Here is a 15297-nt window from a genome sequence, read left to right on the forward strand (position 1 = left end):
CATCATTTATTTTTACTTCAATTTTTATTGTACCTGAGTTTTTGAATGTACTTCACTCCCACCCCTTCTACTAAGGAAGTTCCAAGTCCACACAGAACCAAGACCGCAGATAGTAAGCAGTACTGAGTTACTGAGTATAGTACGTTCCAGAAATATGTTCGCGTTTTCCAGTGACGAAAGAGCTTTCAATATTGAATCATATTTTCGCACAGGTACTGTCCGTTTGCCTACATCGCATCCCGAGTTTCCCCCACCTGCTTCTGCTCGCCCCTCTGTAATAGCTGGGCTGTCTTAGCTCTTTTCTGAAAACATTAATTTCTCTTAGGAATTGGAAGTTTACGTAATATTATACAGCTGTTTAATTTAACTTAAATAAAAGGGCCTCGTTATAAGTTATAAGTAATTAACTGTCACGTGATGTCCTCCCTTTCTACAATCCTGCGGCATAACCACTTGGACGGACAGTAGATAGCATGTCTGAGTAATTTTATATTTTCGGGTCGGGCAGAAGTGAAGATTGAATTTACAGTACGTAGAGTAGGTACAGAATTATTTCAACATGAGCTACTAGTACGAAGGACGAAACTGGCAATTGGAATTAGATGCAATAGTCTATAGTGCGATAATATGCACAAAAGAACTGAAGCCTGTATCGAAATGAACGGCCACCATTTTCAAAATTGTGTTTAAATATTCATATTATAATTATTTTTCAATTTAACTTCTTTTTCTATATTGTACGCTAATGTGCTGTAGACAGTATAATATACACTGCATAATGAATACGTTCGCATGGATAACTCACTTCGTGAGTAAAAAACACTTATTCTTAATACAGTACTGTACTTTGATTAAAGAAAAACTTAATGAAAATTATCAAACTCAAAATCGCGATATTTCCTAGTTTACGTAAATGGATGAACTACTTTTCTTCCATCCTATACCTAGTAGAGTGATTTGTGTTTTACGCCAGTATCATCGAACTCCAGTCTTGGAGGGGGGAGCAAGCGGTGTTTCCGGTTCTCTAAAGGTATAGACAGGTTAATATTAAAAATGTTATTAAAAATAAAATGATGTCCCTGTAGAAAACAAAGGATTTTGTGGAACGGAAATTAGGACCTACACTGGCATTACCATGGAAATGCTTACAGATCGGAAGGCGAGACTTGGGATATGAGGTACACGAGAGGGGAAAGGATGGGAGATCAGAAACAAAGTTTGTTTCAGTTTGGTTAACATTATACTAATCTCCGATACGGAAATTCAATTCAAACTGAAACCTTATTTTCCCTCTCTTTACTCTCTGGTGGTATAGTCACGGCGCGTGTTAAGGTCGTAGGACAGGTCTTGTCTCTTCTACTATACCCTACGTCCTGTCCGATAAATTCAACAATGTGAACGAGTTCATCTATTTCTACACACAAAGAGAGTCTGCATACATACCTACCTGGAAGAGATTAGTATAGGCTTAAGCCATGGGAGAATTGTTCCCTGTGTAATTTATACCAAACAAAAGTACCTATAATTTGATCGCGACTATCCAATATTTGTGGTGCAGATACACCCCCGCTAGTGCTGGGTAACTTTCGGTGCTGGACCCCGGACTCATTTCACCGGCATATTATCACCTTCATTTCATTCAGACGCTAAATAACCTAGATGTTGATACAGCGTCGTAAAATAACCCAATTAAAAAAACCCGCTAGGCAAGGGTTATCACTCAACTAAGTACGGGGAGGAAAGTTACTATAAAATCGTTGACAATTTCTTTCATATAAATTCAGATTTATTCGCCTCAAATTACAACTGTTTATGTACATACAGAAATCAAAGTTAATGCAGATTACATTTTTATTAAGTCTAACTTTTAAGCGACTTCATACCTAATAGACTAACAAAGACAAACATTTAAATAAAAAGTTAACTATGTAAGTTGATATTACAAGGAAATTACAGAAAAATTAAGTATTTTACTCGTAAACATTAATTTATTTACTTAATAAAATATTTTATTTATTTTTTTTCATTAGTTTAAATATAAAAACATTTGATGTCAATCTTATAAACAGTCTGAATTCTTTTTTTTTTTTTGTCGTTTTCAGAAATAATGCACAGTAATTTAATTAACATTCTAAACAATTAGTTCTAAGTTACTGCTGTTATGTAAGAAATCAGCACGCTACTAGAGCGAAATAATATAAAGTGGCTTAAAATGCGTATTCATATAAAATTATTTTGTTTATCGGGACTCAATCTTTACTCTAACTCCTGTTTTAGATGTGAGAATCAACTCGGCAAAGAATCCCAGGTCTTCTTCTGGATCACCGGGAGTGAATTTGAAATTTCTCACCAGTTTCGATAACGTTGCCTTCAGTTCTGCCATTGCGAATTTCTGACCTGAAATAAAAATCAGATCCTTCTATATATTAAATCCACTGTTTGCAATCATTCCAACATGGACAGTTCAATGCAAGAGGCTTATGGCAGAAGCCTCGTAACCAGGTGCGACGGCCTTGTTCACAGACAGCGGCACTCTCAAACATGAGGGGATACCGGGGAAGAGGGGTATTAATTCGCTACGACTCAGTAGCAGGAAGCGGGATTAGCGTCAATCGCGATATAATACGCCGCGCTATGTTGATATTGTATTGCATTTATTAACGTTCCATGGTATTCATACATTGCTTCACAGCTAGAAAATGGAACAAGTCAAAAAGCTTAATACTACTATAAAGTCTTAATTTATAGTCACAGTCTAGTTGAATATATACAGAAGAGGTTTACAATATAGTCTACTAGTACAACACAAAGTTGTATCAATTTCATGAAACGTTGTTGAATATCATGAATTCACCTACAGAATAGAAGACTTGAGAAATTAGGTACTTCTTTAATTTGGCCCTAAATAATCTCATATTTTGAGTTTCATTTTTTATATCGATAGGGAGACTATTAAAAAATTTTACTGCCATATAACTCACTCCTTTTTGATAGCACGATAGACTTGCCGATGGAGTATGAAAGTCATTTTTGACGCTTATTTATGTTAGGAACTGTTGCATTAGTTACAAAGTTTTCACGATTACATACGAGAAAGATTATTAATGAAAAAATATACTGACAAATCATGCACATTATTTGTAGTTTTTTTTTAAATAGTCCTACAAGATTCCCTAGATTAGGTTCCTATTATTATTCTAATTACTATTTTTTGTAGGAGGAATATATTGTTACCATCTGTGGAATTTCCTCAGAATATTATTCTAAAACTCATTACCGAATGTAAGTATGCAAATTATATTGTTTTTAAGGTACTGATATTTACTATCTTTTGCGTAGATCTAGTTGCAAAATAAATTTAAATTGAATTATGTTAGTTTTGTTACAATTTAATATTAATTTATTGACTGAGAACCAGTCACGTATTTTGAAGAAAATTTCCTCTGTTGAAGATTGGAATGTTTTGGTGTTCTGTGAATGCGCTGTATTGTTGAGTGTTAGTTTCATCAAAAGTGCATGCGTATGTGTGTTACATGCTAATTTTGATAGAGAAGCCGAGAAACATCTCCTTTATAAAAATATATGGTAAACAGATTTTTTTCAGCCTACCTAGTCTTTACATTTTAGCTTTGCTACTGCCTTCAACCAATAAAGACAAACTTGTGCAGTCCACGTGAAGTCCGCACGGAGTGATTTGAACTCATTGAGAGATCGTGTCTAGTGGGAATGTGTCTTCCGTTGTCTTCAGACCAATCTACACTAAGTAATATGTCTTAAATCAAGGCAAACGCACATGTGTCCTATGACACTGATCCTATGTCTACCTGCGTCGAGCCATGTGCAGATTTCTGATAAAACGAGCCGCTCGTTAACGAGGCTTTTGTTCGAACTATACTAGAGTAAAACGTATTTCACAAGAGTACATCTGCTCACTTCCAAATGACGTAACCCCCACGCCAGTCTGACCGGTGGTAGGAGCATTTGGTATCTGCGCACTTCGAAATGTATGTTGCCGGGCTATACTCTCTATGCTCCCCGAACTCCTCAAAATATGGGGTTTTAGTAGCGTACGCAGAATTTTGTCAAGGGAAGGGTCATTATTATAATTGTTTACAATTTGGTATTTAAAATTTTGTGTAATAATGATGATGATGATTATAATAATAATAATAATAATAATAATAATAATAATAATAATAATAATAATAATAATAATACAGTAGAACCTCTATTATCCGTGGTATTGAAAGGGGTGAGCTGAACGGTTAATCGAAAAATCGGACAATCCGTACCATAAAATATTTTCGTAAATTTAGTGAATAATATTAACACTTTCGTAATTTCCTCCATAGTCTTGTATTTAACACGCCAGTTAGTGGATCAGAAGTTTACTCATTTAAGTCAGGTTGTCAATAACGGGTTTTTAAGGGCTAAGGAAAGTCCTTGTAATTGCTGTCTGTGGAAATATATGAATAGTGGAAGTCTCTTGTTGTGGATTTACATACTTTATACACTCCAATCTCGTATTCTGATGCAAGATGAGCCACAGTTTCTCTTTCCTTTTTTTCGATACTTAGCACAAGATTTCTTGTGACACCCATAGGAGATATTTCATGTAGAAGTTTATACAGTACGACAATTCGAACAGTAGACCATACTGTGTAAGGAAAAGGTTTATAATAGCACTCTCTAGAAAAAAATAACGTGCTAATTCATTGTACAGTATTCACATATTTCTGTAGAAAAAAGCGAGAGAAAGACAGACGGATAATCCACCAATCAGTTAATAGAGTGACGGATAATGCGGTTCTACTGTAATAATAATAATAATAATAATAATAATAATAATAATAATAATAATATCAGCTGAGTTTTCACAGGGGAATGTGAAACTAGTTCCTGGAAGAACATTCGCAACAACATATTCGCGCTGCGGCTGCGAAGAAACATTTGACAATGTGAAATTTTCACTAACCTCGCGAGAAAATGGTAAAATTGAGCTTTGCGGTCGCTGAGACATATCAAAGAACTCGAACGATAATGTGAAGTTTATGTTAAAAATATGAACTGTCAATGCACAAAACGTTAAACGAACGTTTCACAATAAAGTTAAAACTGAAATTAACGAACGGGTGAATGTCGCTCTTAAAATAAGTTTAAAATCGACAATGCACAATTTTTAACATCTGCACTGCAGAATTGTCAAAACTATCTTTTCAATATGCTTCGCAAAGTTCAATTCCTTATTTTGTCAGTTTCATTTTATTATAAGGTCGGTACTAGGCGGTAGGTCTCTCTATAATAAAGATAGCATTGTTATAATTCGAACGTGCCGCAGCACCAAGCACAGAGATTATACTGAAGGAGAGATAGGAGGACTATGCATCATGTCGATGTAGATTTTGTTACTCTGACAGTGAAAAATTAGCGAAGGAGAAACGATTATGGACAAAAAAAAATAGTCAAATCTAAATATGTCATTTTTTGAAAAAGTTCAATGGGGAGTTCAAACCCTGTAACCCCCCATTGCGTACGCCCCTATGGGGTTTGTACCTATCACATTTAGTGACCCAAATTTCATGAGACAAGTATGAATGTTAGTATTTTAATTCGAACATATAAATATTTAAATTTCATTTTGTTTATCTGTCTTGAGCTTAAAGTGGTGTAAATAGAAATTAAAACATATTCCTGAACGTACCTATGCAATTCCGTACATAGGTTAAGGGTGTTTGAGAATAAGGTGCTTAGGAAAATATTTGGGGCTAAGCGGGATGAAGCTACAGGAGAATGGAGAAAGTTACACAACACAGAACTGCACGCATTGTATTCTTCACCTAACATAATTAGGAACTTAAAATCCAGACGTTTGAGATGGGCAGGGCATGTAGCACGTATGGGAGAATCCAGAAATGCATATAGAGTGTTAGTTGGGAGACCGGAGGGAAAAAGACCTTTAGGGAGGCCGAGATGTAGATGGGAGGATAATATTAAAATGGATTTGAGGGAGGTAGGGTGTGACGATAGAGACTGGATTAATCTTGCACAGGATAGGGACCGATAGCGGGCTTATGTGAGGGAGGCAATGAACCTTCGGGTTCCTTAAAAGCCATTTGTAAGTAAGTAAGTAAGTAAGTACCTATGCAGTTCCGTGGTCCAGCTGAAAACGGAATATAGGAATATGCGTGTCTCCCAACAGAATTTTCTGGAAGGAAGCGATCCGGATCAAACTTCTTTGGGTTTGGCCAATGATCTGGATTCATGTGGAGGGTCTGTGGTTGAAACACGAAGTTGGTTCCCTTTGGAAAAGTATAACCATCTGAAATGAAGAATAACAGTTAAATGAGAACCGCAATATTTCAATATTTATTTGTTCGTGTTTTATATTATGTGTTTACAGAGGTGGTGAATGGAACTAATGGAAGTCCTTTTGCATTTGTATTGTCGATACGTTTTGTACACAATCTACAGGAAGTGGTATGACATGACTAGACTCTGTAAGAATAGATTTTTAGCCTCAGAGGTTGGCTTACTCATGTTATATCGTTTAGAGACAGTTCCTAATGGTAACCAGGCAAACAGACTATCCCATAATTCTAAAGTTTCTTTTCATTACCTAAAAATCTCCCGTTTCTTTGGCCCTGCCTATATAATAGTTGATGTCATTTTATCATACTCGACGCGTATAGGGGCTCTATTAAATACAGTGAGTATAAAAAGTATTCGCACGGTGGGTAATAAAATATATAGCAATAATAAAATGTGCTTCAAATCCTATACTCTCAACTTTTTAAACATGAACACAAGTTACGTACAAGTATATACATTCTTTGTTATTTATGTACATATAAACACAAAATTAATTGCACAATTCTCAAAATAAAAAATTATGTTTGACTAAAACACAATGATACCAAACAAAAATACGAACAAAAAGTATTCGCACACTGGTCACACTTTAGAGAGTTCCTTTTCAATTTCAATACTTTGTAAAGTAGCCCTTGCATTTTACAATAGCCTCTAACCTTCTGGGGATAGAATTTACTAAATTTGAAGTAATACTTGCTGGAATGATGTTCCACTCTTCTATGATTGCAGTCTTTAGAGACTCTTTGTGGTAATATGCCTGGTTCTAAGTCTTATTTCTAAATAATCCCAAAGGTCTCGATTGGGTTGATGTCTGGTGACTGGGGAGGTGTCTTAAGGTTCGAAGGCATGTTATAGAGAATCAACAGTCGAGTATTGTGGGCCGTATGTCTGAGGTAGTTGTCTTGCATAAATATGAAATTGCCCCCGATGCCCAATTTTTGGGCACTAGGCACTACATGACCCTTCAGAATATCAATGTAACGTTGGCGATCCATATTGCCCTTTATAAAAGCCAACAAACCCACTCCTCTTGAACTCATGCACCCCCAACTTGTTTCACTGTGGGACGAAGATTTTACTTTTCTAGTTCAGCATTTTTTTTCTCCACACAAAACTTCTCCCATCAGACTGAAATATATTGAACTTACTTTCATCAGTGAAAAGCGTTCTGTTCCAAAATTCTTGGGATCGGTTAAGATTTATTTTAGCGAAGTCTAATCTTTTACTCTTATTAACTTTACTGATGTAGTATTTCCTATGGCGATTCTACCATGGTATTCTCTGCTCCTTAGGTAATTTCGGATTGTACTGTTACATACACTTGTACCGAGAGCACATTGAAGCTCTGCGGCACTAATATGTGGATTCTTTTTAATTTTTCGTATGATTGTTCTGCCACTGTATTCGTTTATTTTTCTCTGCCAGCCACTTTTCCTTAAATTTTCGTTCGAATTTCTTTCCCCATATCTGTCTGTGATTCCCTTGATGGTTGACTTACCTCTATTCACAATCGTTGATGTTTCACTCAGTGTTTTACATTGATTATGCAGACCAATGATAGTAGTCCTTTCTTTCTTAGAAGTTTCTTTCCCTCTCAGTCCCATTTGACGTGATAGCTATATACTATTTATGATTCTAGAATCAAACTGACTTGGAACATGAATTAGGAGCGTTTTCTTAGTACCATGTGCCTACTGCGTTCCACATAAGTGCTTTTATTCGTCAACAGAGTTGAGTGTGCGAATACTTTTTTCGCAGTAATTTTGTTAGGCATTCAATTTATTGAACTATGACAGAACCTACACGCAAAATTATGAATATGTATTATGTGTATTTACTATGTTACGCATTATTATTATACGTGAACAGTTTATTTCATACCAAGAGTTAATAGTACTTAATTTAGGTCTCAATTTGTAGTAAAAAAAATCGTCGTGCGAATGCTTTTTACATTCACTGTATATACGAAGTAGCAATACTACTCATTCAGAGCAATAATAAAAGTAACGGAGTATTATATCAAAGTTAAAAAAAAAACTATCTTTTCTTTTGATACATTTGTGAAGCTGGTAATGATTTTTTTAAATTGATTCAATATTGCTCTTAGAAAGCATAACATGTACTTTATAATCGCAGTTTTAAACATTTTCAAACTGAGCCTTCGGTTCATTTTAAAGTCTGTATCAAATTAGTACGACTTTTTTTACTGTATCATTGTAGCCCTACTTGACCCTAGTTTAAAATTTACTCACCTACTGATACGTCTTCCATAAGCTCTCTACCAAACAGTGGCACGCTGGGATAAAATCTCAGGGTTTCTTTGACCACTTGGTCAAGATACTTCATATCCTGCAGATCGTTGTAAGTGGGATCGCGATCAGAATCGCCAAACATTCTCTTCAACTCTTCATAAACTTTTTCCTGCGAAAATACACACATAAATACACTGGTCAAAAAACGTTTTGCATATACATAATTTTTTATTTCTGGATCAGATGTGCCACAAACTTCTGTACATGAAGAGTTCGCGGGAAAAACGATGAATGTCACAGTATTCTTAAGATTGATGTCATTACCTAATTCAATGGATCACTGCGAAATTTAATGTTGTTCTTATGAAAAATGGTAAAAAAGGAGAATTATCACATGAATACAGTAATCCTTACCTTTATTTTCTATAGAAACAGCACTACATCTTGCAGTTATAGACACAATTAGATCATTATGTAATCCTTAACAGAAATGTGACATTCATCGTTTTTCCCGCGAACTCTTCACATGTCAGTTGCTTAAAGAACAAACAAAATAAAGTTTTAAACTTCTAACACACATAACGAAAAAAAAGAACTGTCTTAATTTTGAACAAAAATCCAAATCTCATTGATTTGACAAAACAAAACAAAAACAATCTTGAGTCAGTTCAATAATGTGTGTGGCTTCCACGAACTCGTAGACATTTCTGAACACGACGTGGCATGCTGGAAACCAGGTTATCCAATTAATTTTGAGGAAGGTTGTTCCATTCCTGAATGACAGCTGGTATCAGATCCCTTATGGTTTCTGGATAATGTGGACGGTTGGCAATTGCTCTTTTCAGAAGGCGCCATACATGTTGTACACAATTTATATCCGGAGAAACTGCTGGCCAGTTCAACCTATGAATTCCATGTCTCTTCAAGAAGTTATTCACGCCGGAGACGGGCATTATCAGCCATGAACGTGAATCCTGCTCCAATATCCTGTGCAAATACAGCAACGACGGGTCGAGGAACGTTGTCCTCCTATTTCTGTGCATCCATGTTGCCCTATATTTGAACTAATGGTGTGCAACGTCCCCACATGACTCCTGCCCAGAACAGTGCTGAACCATTGTGCAGCTGGTAGTGTTCAACTATAAACAATTGATTGTAACGTTGCCATTGGATCGCCACACGCAAATGCTGTTGTTATATGCAGTGTTGCCAACTCAGAATTCCATTTACCGCTGCACAAGCTTAAAAAACCCCTAAACTGTACTTGAAAACTCCAGATTTTCCTTTACACATCACTTCCAAATTTGAAATACAAACTATACAGTTTTACGAACTGGAGAATTTTATAAAAATGTAGACTAAATTATGGAAAATGTGTATCACTTCGTAGGCTCTATGTTCTATGCAAAATCGTATGGACAATTAAATCTGAATATTTTGCATTCAATATCACCTTACATCATTTACATCGAGCTTTCGAACTATCACCGGCAATGTCTTCCACCTAGTCTTTTAATACATTGTTTTTTTTTTCACACATCTTTAAACTTTTGTACGCATGGAGTTTTACGTGGCATATTTCTTCAAAATTGAATGAAGTAGATCAAGAATAATATACTGGACACTTCGGAAACAATCACATTCACAATCACACCATTTCGTTCGAAATCTGATTTCACACTGAGCTGGAGACGTGCCTGCCAACAATGAGTCTGGTTTTAAGTTTTAAGTATGTCTGTGTTACATAAACTACAATGCTGAATGATATAATATAAGACGACATTAAGATATATGGATTATATGAGACGACAAAGAGGAAGGCAGAAAGTAGGAAAAGCTGGAGAATGCTGGGTTTGTAGTGAAAGACCTGCCCATGGGCAGAACACTATGAATGAATGAATGAATGAATCATAATATAAGTTATCATAAATGAAAATAATAATTCAGTTCATTATCTACTCTTTATGATTAAACATATCAATTCATTTACAAAAACAATGCCTACATGATTAGACTTAGGCCCGGTTGCAGAAATGCAAATCAAATCAGTCCCTGATCACCAATCAGTTGATGTCTGATTTATTTGATTGTTCATTGCGTTGCACAAACATGAATCTCCAATCAACTTGTCTCAATTTACTAATTGCTGATTTGAGAAAGAAGTGCATTTGACAACAGCGCTATTTAGCAACCACAGCCAATTTGATGCTCTTTAAAAGTCTCGAAACGAATGCATCAAGTGGGCGGTGACTAGGAAAACGAGTGAATACTCTGCTGTTTTGTTACTTTTTGTAGAAAGGAAACAGGCGGATTCTATTTCTATATAGACTACAATATAGTGAAAAAAATGAAGCAAACAAAGAACGTGAGGGGGTATCTGTTGTGGGATTTGCTAGAGTTGATAGAAATTGGAACAAGCATAGCCTCCATAGCCCAAAAGAATTCCATTTCCCATCTCTCTGTTTACAAATTGAGCTCGTGACATAATCATTAAAAATATTATGCTGTCATATGTAGAACCCTGCGAACGGGTTACAACATTCCAGAATTTTAATGATGGTGTAGACTACATATTGCCTGTATATTCACAGAAAATAAACCTTTTCTATTTCGATAAAGTTCGGCATCATTTCCACCAGATGATTGGATGGGGATGTGAGCAGTCTATAAAACCAATTACTCTTGGAAATCCTGACATGGCCGAAAATTCTCTCTGGATTTGAAATCGTTCCCTGTTTGAAGTTTGGGGATTTATGAGACCCTGCCATAACAAAGCAATTTCATACGTAACATTTCTAACTACTCGGCAAATAGTTGATTTGTGGACCCTAACAAGATAACCCAAAAAATTCCAACAGCATAAAATCTCAGCGTTATTAGAACTTGGTTCATAGGAGAATGTGGAAGGTTTCGATTTGTCTGTCTGCATATATTTGTTTCAATTTTTTAAAGTAACAGAACACACGAATCCTTACTTAACCTAAATCTTTGCTCAAATTCTCTGTCATTATACATAAAAACAATTCATGTCTATCACGGAAATGCCTTCTTTTTAATAATATTTCCTTCATTCTAAAATTTCTTCATCAGAAGATTCCATTATGTCGAAAACAATATTATTACGCTGCAACTATTTACTATATAAACTGAAGTAACTGCACTATAAAGAGAAAAACATAAATACTTGATCAGTGATCAGTCACTTAACCAGCAAAAATCTGTTGATCAAATCTGATGGAAGATTGATCTCCGATCAAATACTGATTGTTCTTTCTGCAACAGAAATAGAACTGATGGCCAATCAAACCTTCCTTGATCGTTAATCATATTTGATCGGTATTTCTGCAACCGGGCCTAAGAGTTTAACGAATGTGGCATACCTTATTTGTACAATAAGGGATGAGGCAAGAAATGGACATGGTTGTACGAAATCGAGTTATCATAAAACATTGATTTTTTTTTACTCGCACAATGAAAAATTGTGATAATACCATATTAATCTCTGGTTTATGTTTAATTAATATTGTTGTCCGCAAGTACATATAAAAACAATATAACATCTTTAGAAAAAAAACTTAAAAATATCGTCTCGCTTTGCCGGAATCATCAAAAAACGCCAAATAAATAGCTAGCCGCTGACGGTAAAATTCTGTAGCTGACCATAGTCCTGAAAACGTCAGATTTAGCTACAAAACCGCTGACTTGGCAACACTGGTTATCTGGAGGGAGGCCAATCCTTACTTCATCTGTAAACAATGTTTGCTTCCATTGTTCCCGAGTCCAGTTTACATGGTCCTCTGGCCCATGTCACACGGTGTGTTCTGTGTTGTGGAGTTGAGTCGAGGAACCTTTAGAAGTCTTGGGAAACGTAGCTCTACATCGTGCAGTCGATTTCATACTGTGAGTTGACACTGTGGCCCCTGTAGCCCTACGAAGGTCCCTCTGTAACTGAGTTGCAGTGGATGTAGGGCATCGCCGTGCAGAAATACGAAGATTCCGGTCTTCTCCAGCCGTTGTTTTACGTGGTCATCCTCCTCTGTGTCTGTCTGCTATGGAATTAGTCTCCTGGAATTTCTTCTATACTCTACAAACGTCACTTTGATTACAACCTACGATGTCCATTTGTGTCATACCTTTCTGTCTTAAAGTGACCATTGTAATACGATCTACTGCTAATTGTGTGTGTTGTGGCATTATTGTAATGTAAACACCAAGAAACAACAAACTCTCCGACCAATTCGTTTGAACTGTTGCTTGTCACGAACTCACTTACTGTAGTGCTTCAAAAGGTAAACACATGAAACTTGTTTCAAAGATCATAAAAAGGCAAGATAGCCTACAATACTTTTTTCTCTGATGAGGGTCTTATATGGAGTCTATGACAATACGCAAAACTTTTTTTGACCAGTTTATAAGAGTCGTTATGAATTACATAATATTTACTAAACACCTGAGAAAAAGTTCTTTGTTTGATGCACGAGGCAACATTCATAAGGAGCGGATTGCTATGTAATTAAATATTCTTCTTGCGTGTGATAAAACACAATTAACAAAGTTAAAAATTCCGAACATGAAGTTTCAAGTTTAAAGCCCGAATTTTATTTCACATAAAAAAAAAACATATTTTCACAAAATGTAAATACGTATTTTCAGGAAATCTATTATAAACACATAAATCTTGGAGTTTTTATAATTAAATAATTTTTTTACAAGAACTTTTAAATATTTTAAAACTAAATCAATTATATCACTCATAGGTACGTTATCTTTTTTAAGAATTCTTGATTGCTTCGTGTTTCTAAGCGCTGTGTGGTGTATCCGTGATCCATTTTCGTAATGGTATCGCCTCAAGTTCTGAGAACTGCTAGGCAGCATATCAGTGTTATTATTAGAGAATAAATTAACATGGAAAGGAGGAGAGATCTTGTAACACATAAATAGGAATGTTTATTGCTGCTGAAGATGATTTCATTCCACATTTTGTTTGTGAAACACAACAGATAGGAGCTCGGGTATAAATATTATTTAATTTAAACAAATCCCTCGCCTCTCGCTCATGCCTATCAAGTAAGGCAATACATCTTGTTGTGATTCCCTGTCATCGGGCTTCATCAATCGATATCCTTCAAGATATACTGAAAGATGGTTATTTAAAAAACGATTTGGCTTTCCTATTAGCAAATTTAATCTTTCTGTGTGACACCATAAAAAAACTCGAAACATCCAAAAACCTATTGTCTGAAACAGGGAGGTGCGTGCTGTGGAAATTAAACTAGACTCGCTACCAGGTTCAGAAGTACAAGTACTACGGGACAAATTCCAGAATGTGTTTGGGAAAAAAAGTGGATATAAAAAAATGTGTAAAGTTGCTTAAGTATTGGAAGATGTGCCTGTAGGTGAAATTGACGGTGCATGTGTTTGTGACATTCCTCTCTTTAAATATGCACATCTGACGTCCTGTGATGTGGAAAGATCGTTTTCACAGTATAAGTCGTTGTTCAGAGATAATCGGTATGCATTTGTGATGGAGAATTGGAGATGTCCTTTGTTGATCACTGCAATTCTCGGCCAACTACTAGCACTCAAGTGTGGTTAATGAGTAGGCGTACCTAGTAACATTTTTTTTAAGCTAAGTAAGGTATTTTTGTCATATTTAAAGAATATTATTTTTATTTTTAGCAAATATTTTCGTACTTTTTAGCACATAAAAAATAAATATATTTAAACTTTTAGCTCATAAAAATCCGCTCCCTATTCATAAGTTTCTAGCACATTATTGGTAACAATGGATGCCTTAAATAAAATATTCCATCTTTTATGTTATTTTTACTTCTTGTTGCTAGAAAATTTTAAATCTGTAGTTAGTAAGTAGGCCCCTAAAGTATTTATTATTTTAATGTACCGAAGTACATATAATATTTCCATGTACTTCGGTACATTAAAATAATATAGGCCTATATGATATGCGTAAATCACTTCGTGATTTAAGACGGCGCTTATTCCGTCGGATCCCGGCCAACTAGTCACTCATAACGAGTGCACCTCAGCACATGTGTGGACTTCAGTCCTACGTTCATAGACATCTATGACGTAGTGCAGAGGGCGGCCACTAGAGGGAACCCAAGAGTTGGAACTTAATCTGAGACGATTCTGTCCGACACCGGGGTGGGTATCCGGTGTGGCTTAGTGGATAAAGCATCAGCACGTAGAGCTGAAAACCTGGGTTCAAATCCCGGCGCCGGAGAGAATTTTTCTCCTTTCCATTACTCTTTCACCCCTAAAGTATTGCTGAACAGAAGCGAGAATGAGTTAGGCTTTGCTTTGAAATTATGTAATGTTTTGAGAGAGACGACACAAAGTTCTTGGGCAGGTATTAAGATTGACGAAGCATAGGTTTCGACTCTGAAACAAAAACTTAATGAAAACACTATAATCTCTCTCCTCTACCTCAAAAATGTTTGAACTTAAAAATAAAGTGGAAAAGTTACGACTTGAGCTTCATGAATTGTAATTGTTGATTTCTTAGATGATTCTGAGAACTGAAGCTCAAAAGGCGAGGATGCTGACGAAAAGAGTCCTCGTTCAACATGAGTTTACAACTCAAGTGACTTTTGCAATATTATGGATTTGAATTGTTGTGTCATCCACCATATTCTGAAAATTTGGTTGCATGAAA

General features: G+C 35.7%; 1 protein-coding gene across 2 annotated transcripts in view; it reads right to left on the reverse strand.

Moving 5' to 3' along the window:
- Positions 1-1764: 1764 nt before the first annotated feature.
- The window catches only part of LOC138692579 (cytochrome P450 4C1-like), a 107592-nt gene continuing 94059 nt past the window's right edge, over positions 1765-15297 (reverse strand). For both annotated transcript variants that reach the window (XM_069815576.1, XM_069815575.1), the window contains exons 10-12: positions 8622-8790; positions 6140-6319; positions 1765-2397 (exon numbers count right to left, since the gene is read on the reverse strand). In XM_069815576.1, coding sequence (XP_069671677.1) covers positions 2240-2397; positions 6140-6319; positions 8622-8790 — 507 coding nt within the window. In that variant the 3' untranslated portion in view covers positions 1765-2239. The remainder of the gene's footprint in view (positions 2398-6139; positions 6320-8621; positions 8791-15297) is intronic.

This window comes from Periplaneta americana, chromosome 17, assembly GCF_040183065.1.
Source record: "Periplaneta americana isolate PAMFEO1 chromosome 17, P.americana_PAMFEO1_priV1, whole genome shotgun sequence".
Taxonomy (NCBI): Eukaryota; Metazoa; Arthropoda; class Insecta; order Blattodea; family Blattidae; genus Periplaneta; species Periplaneta americana.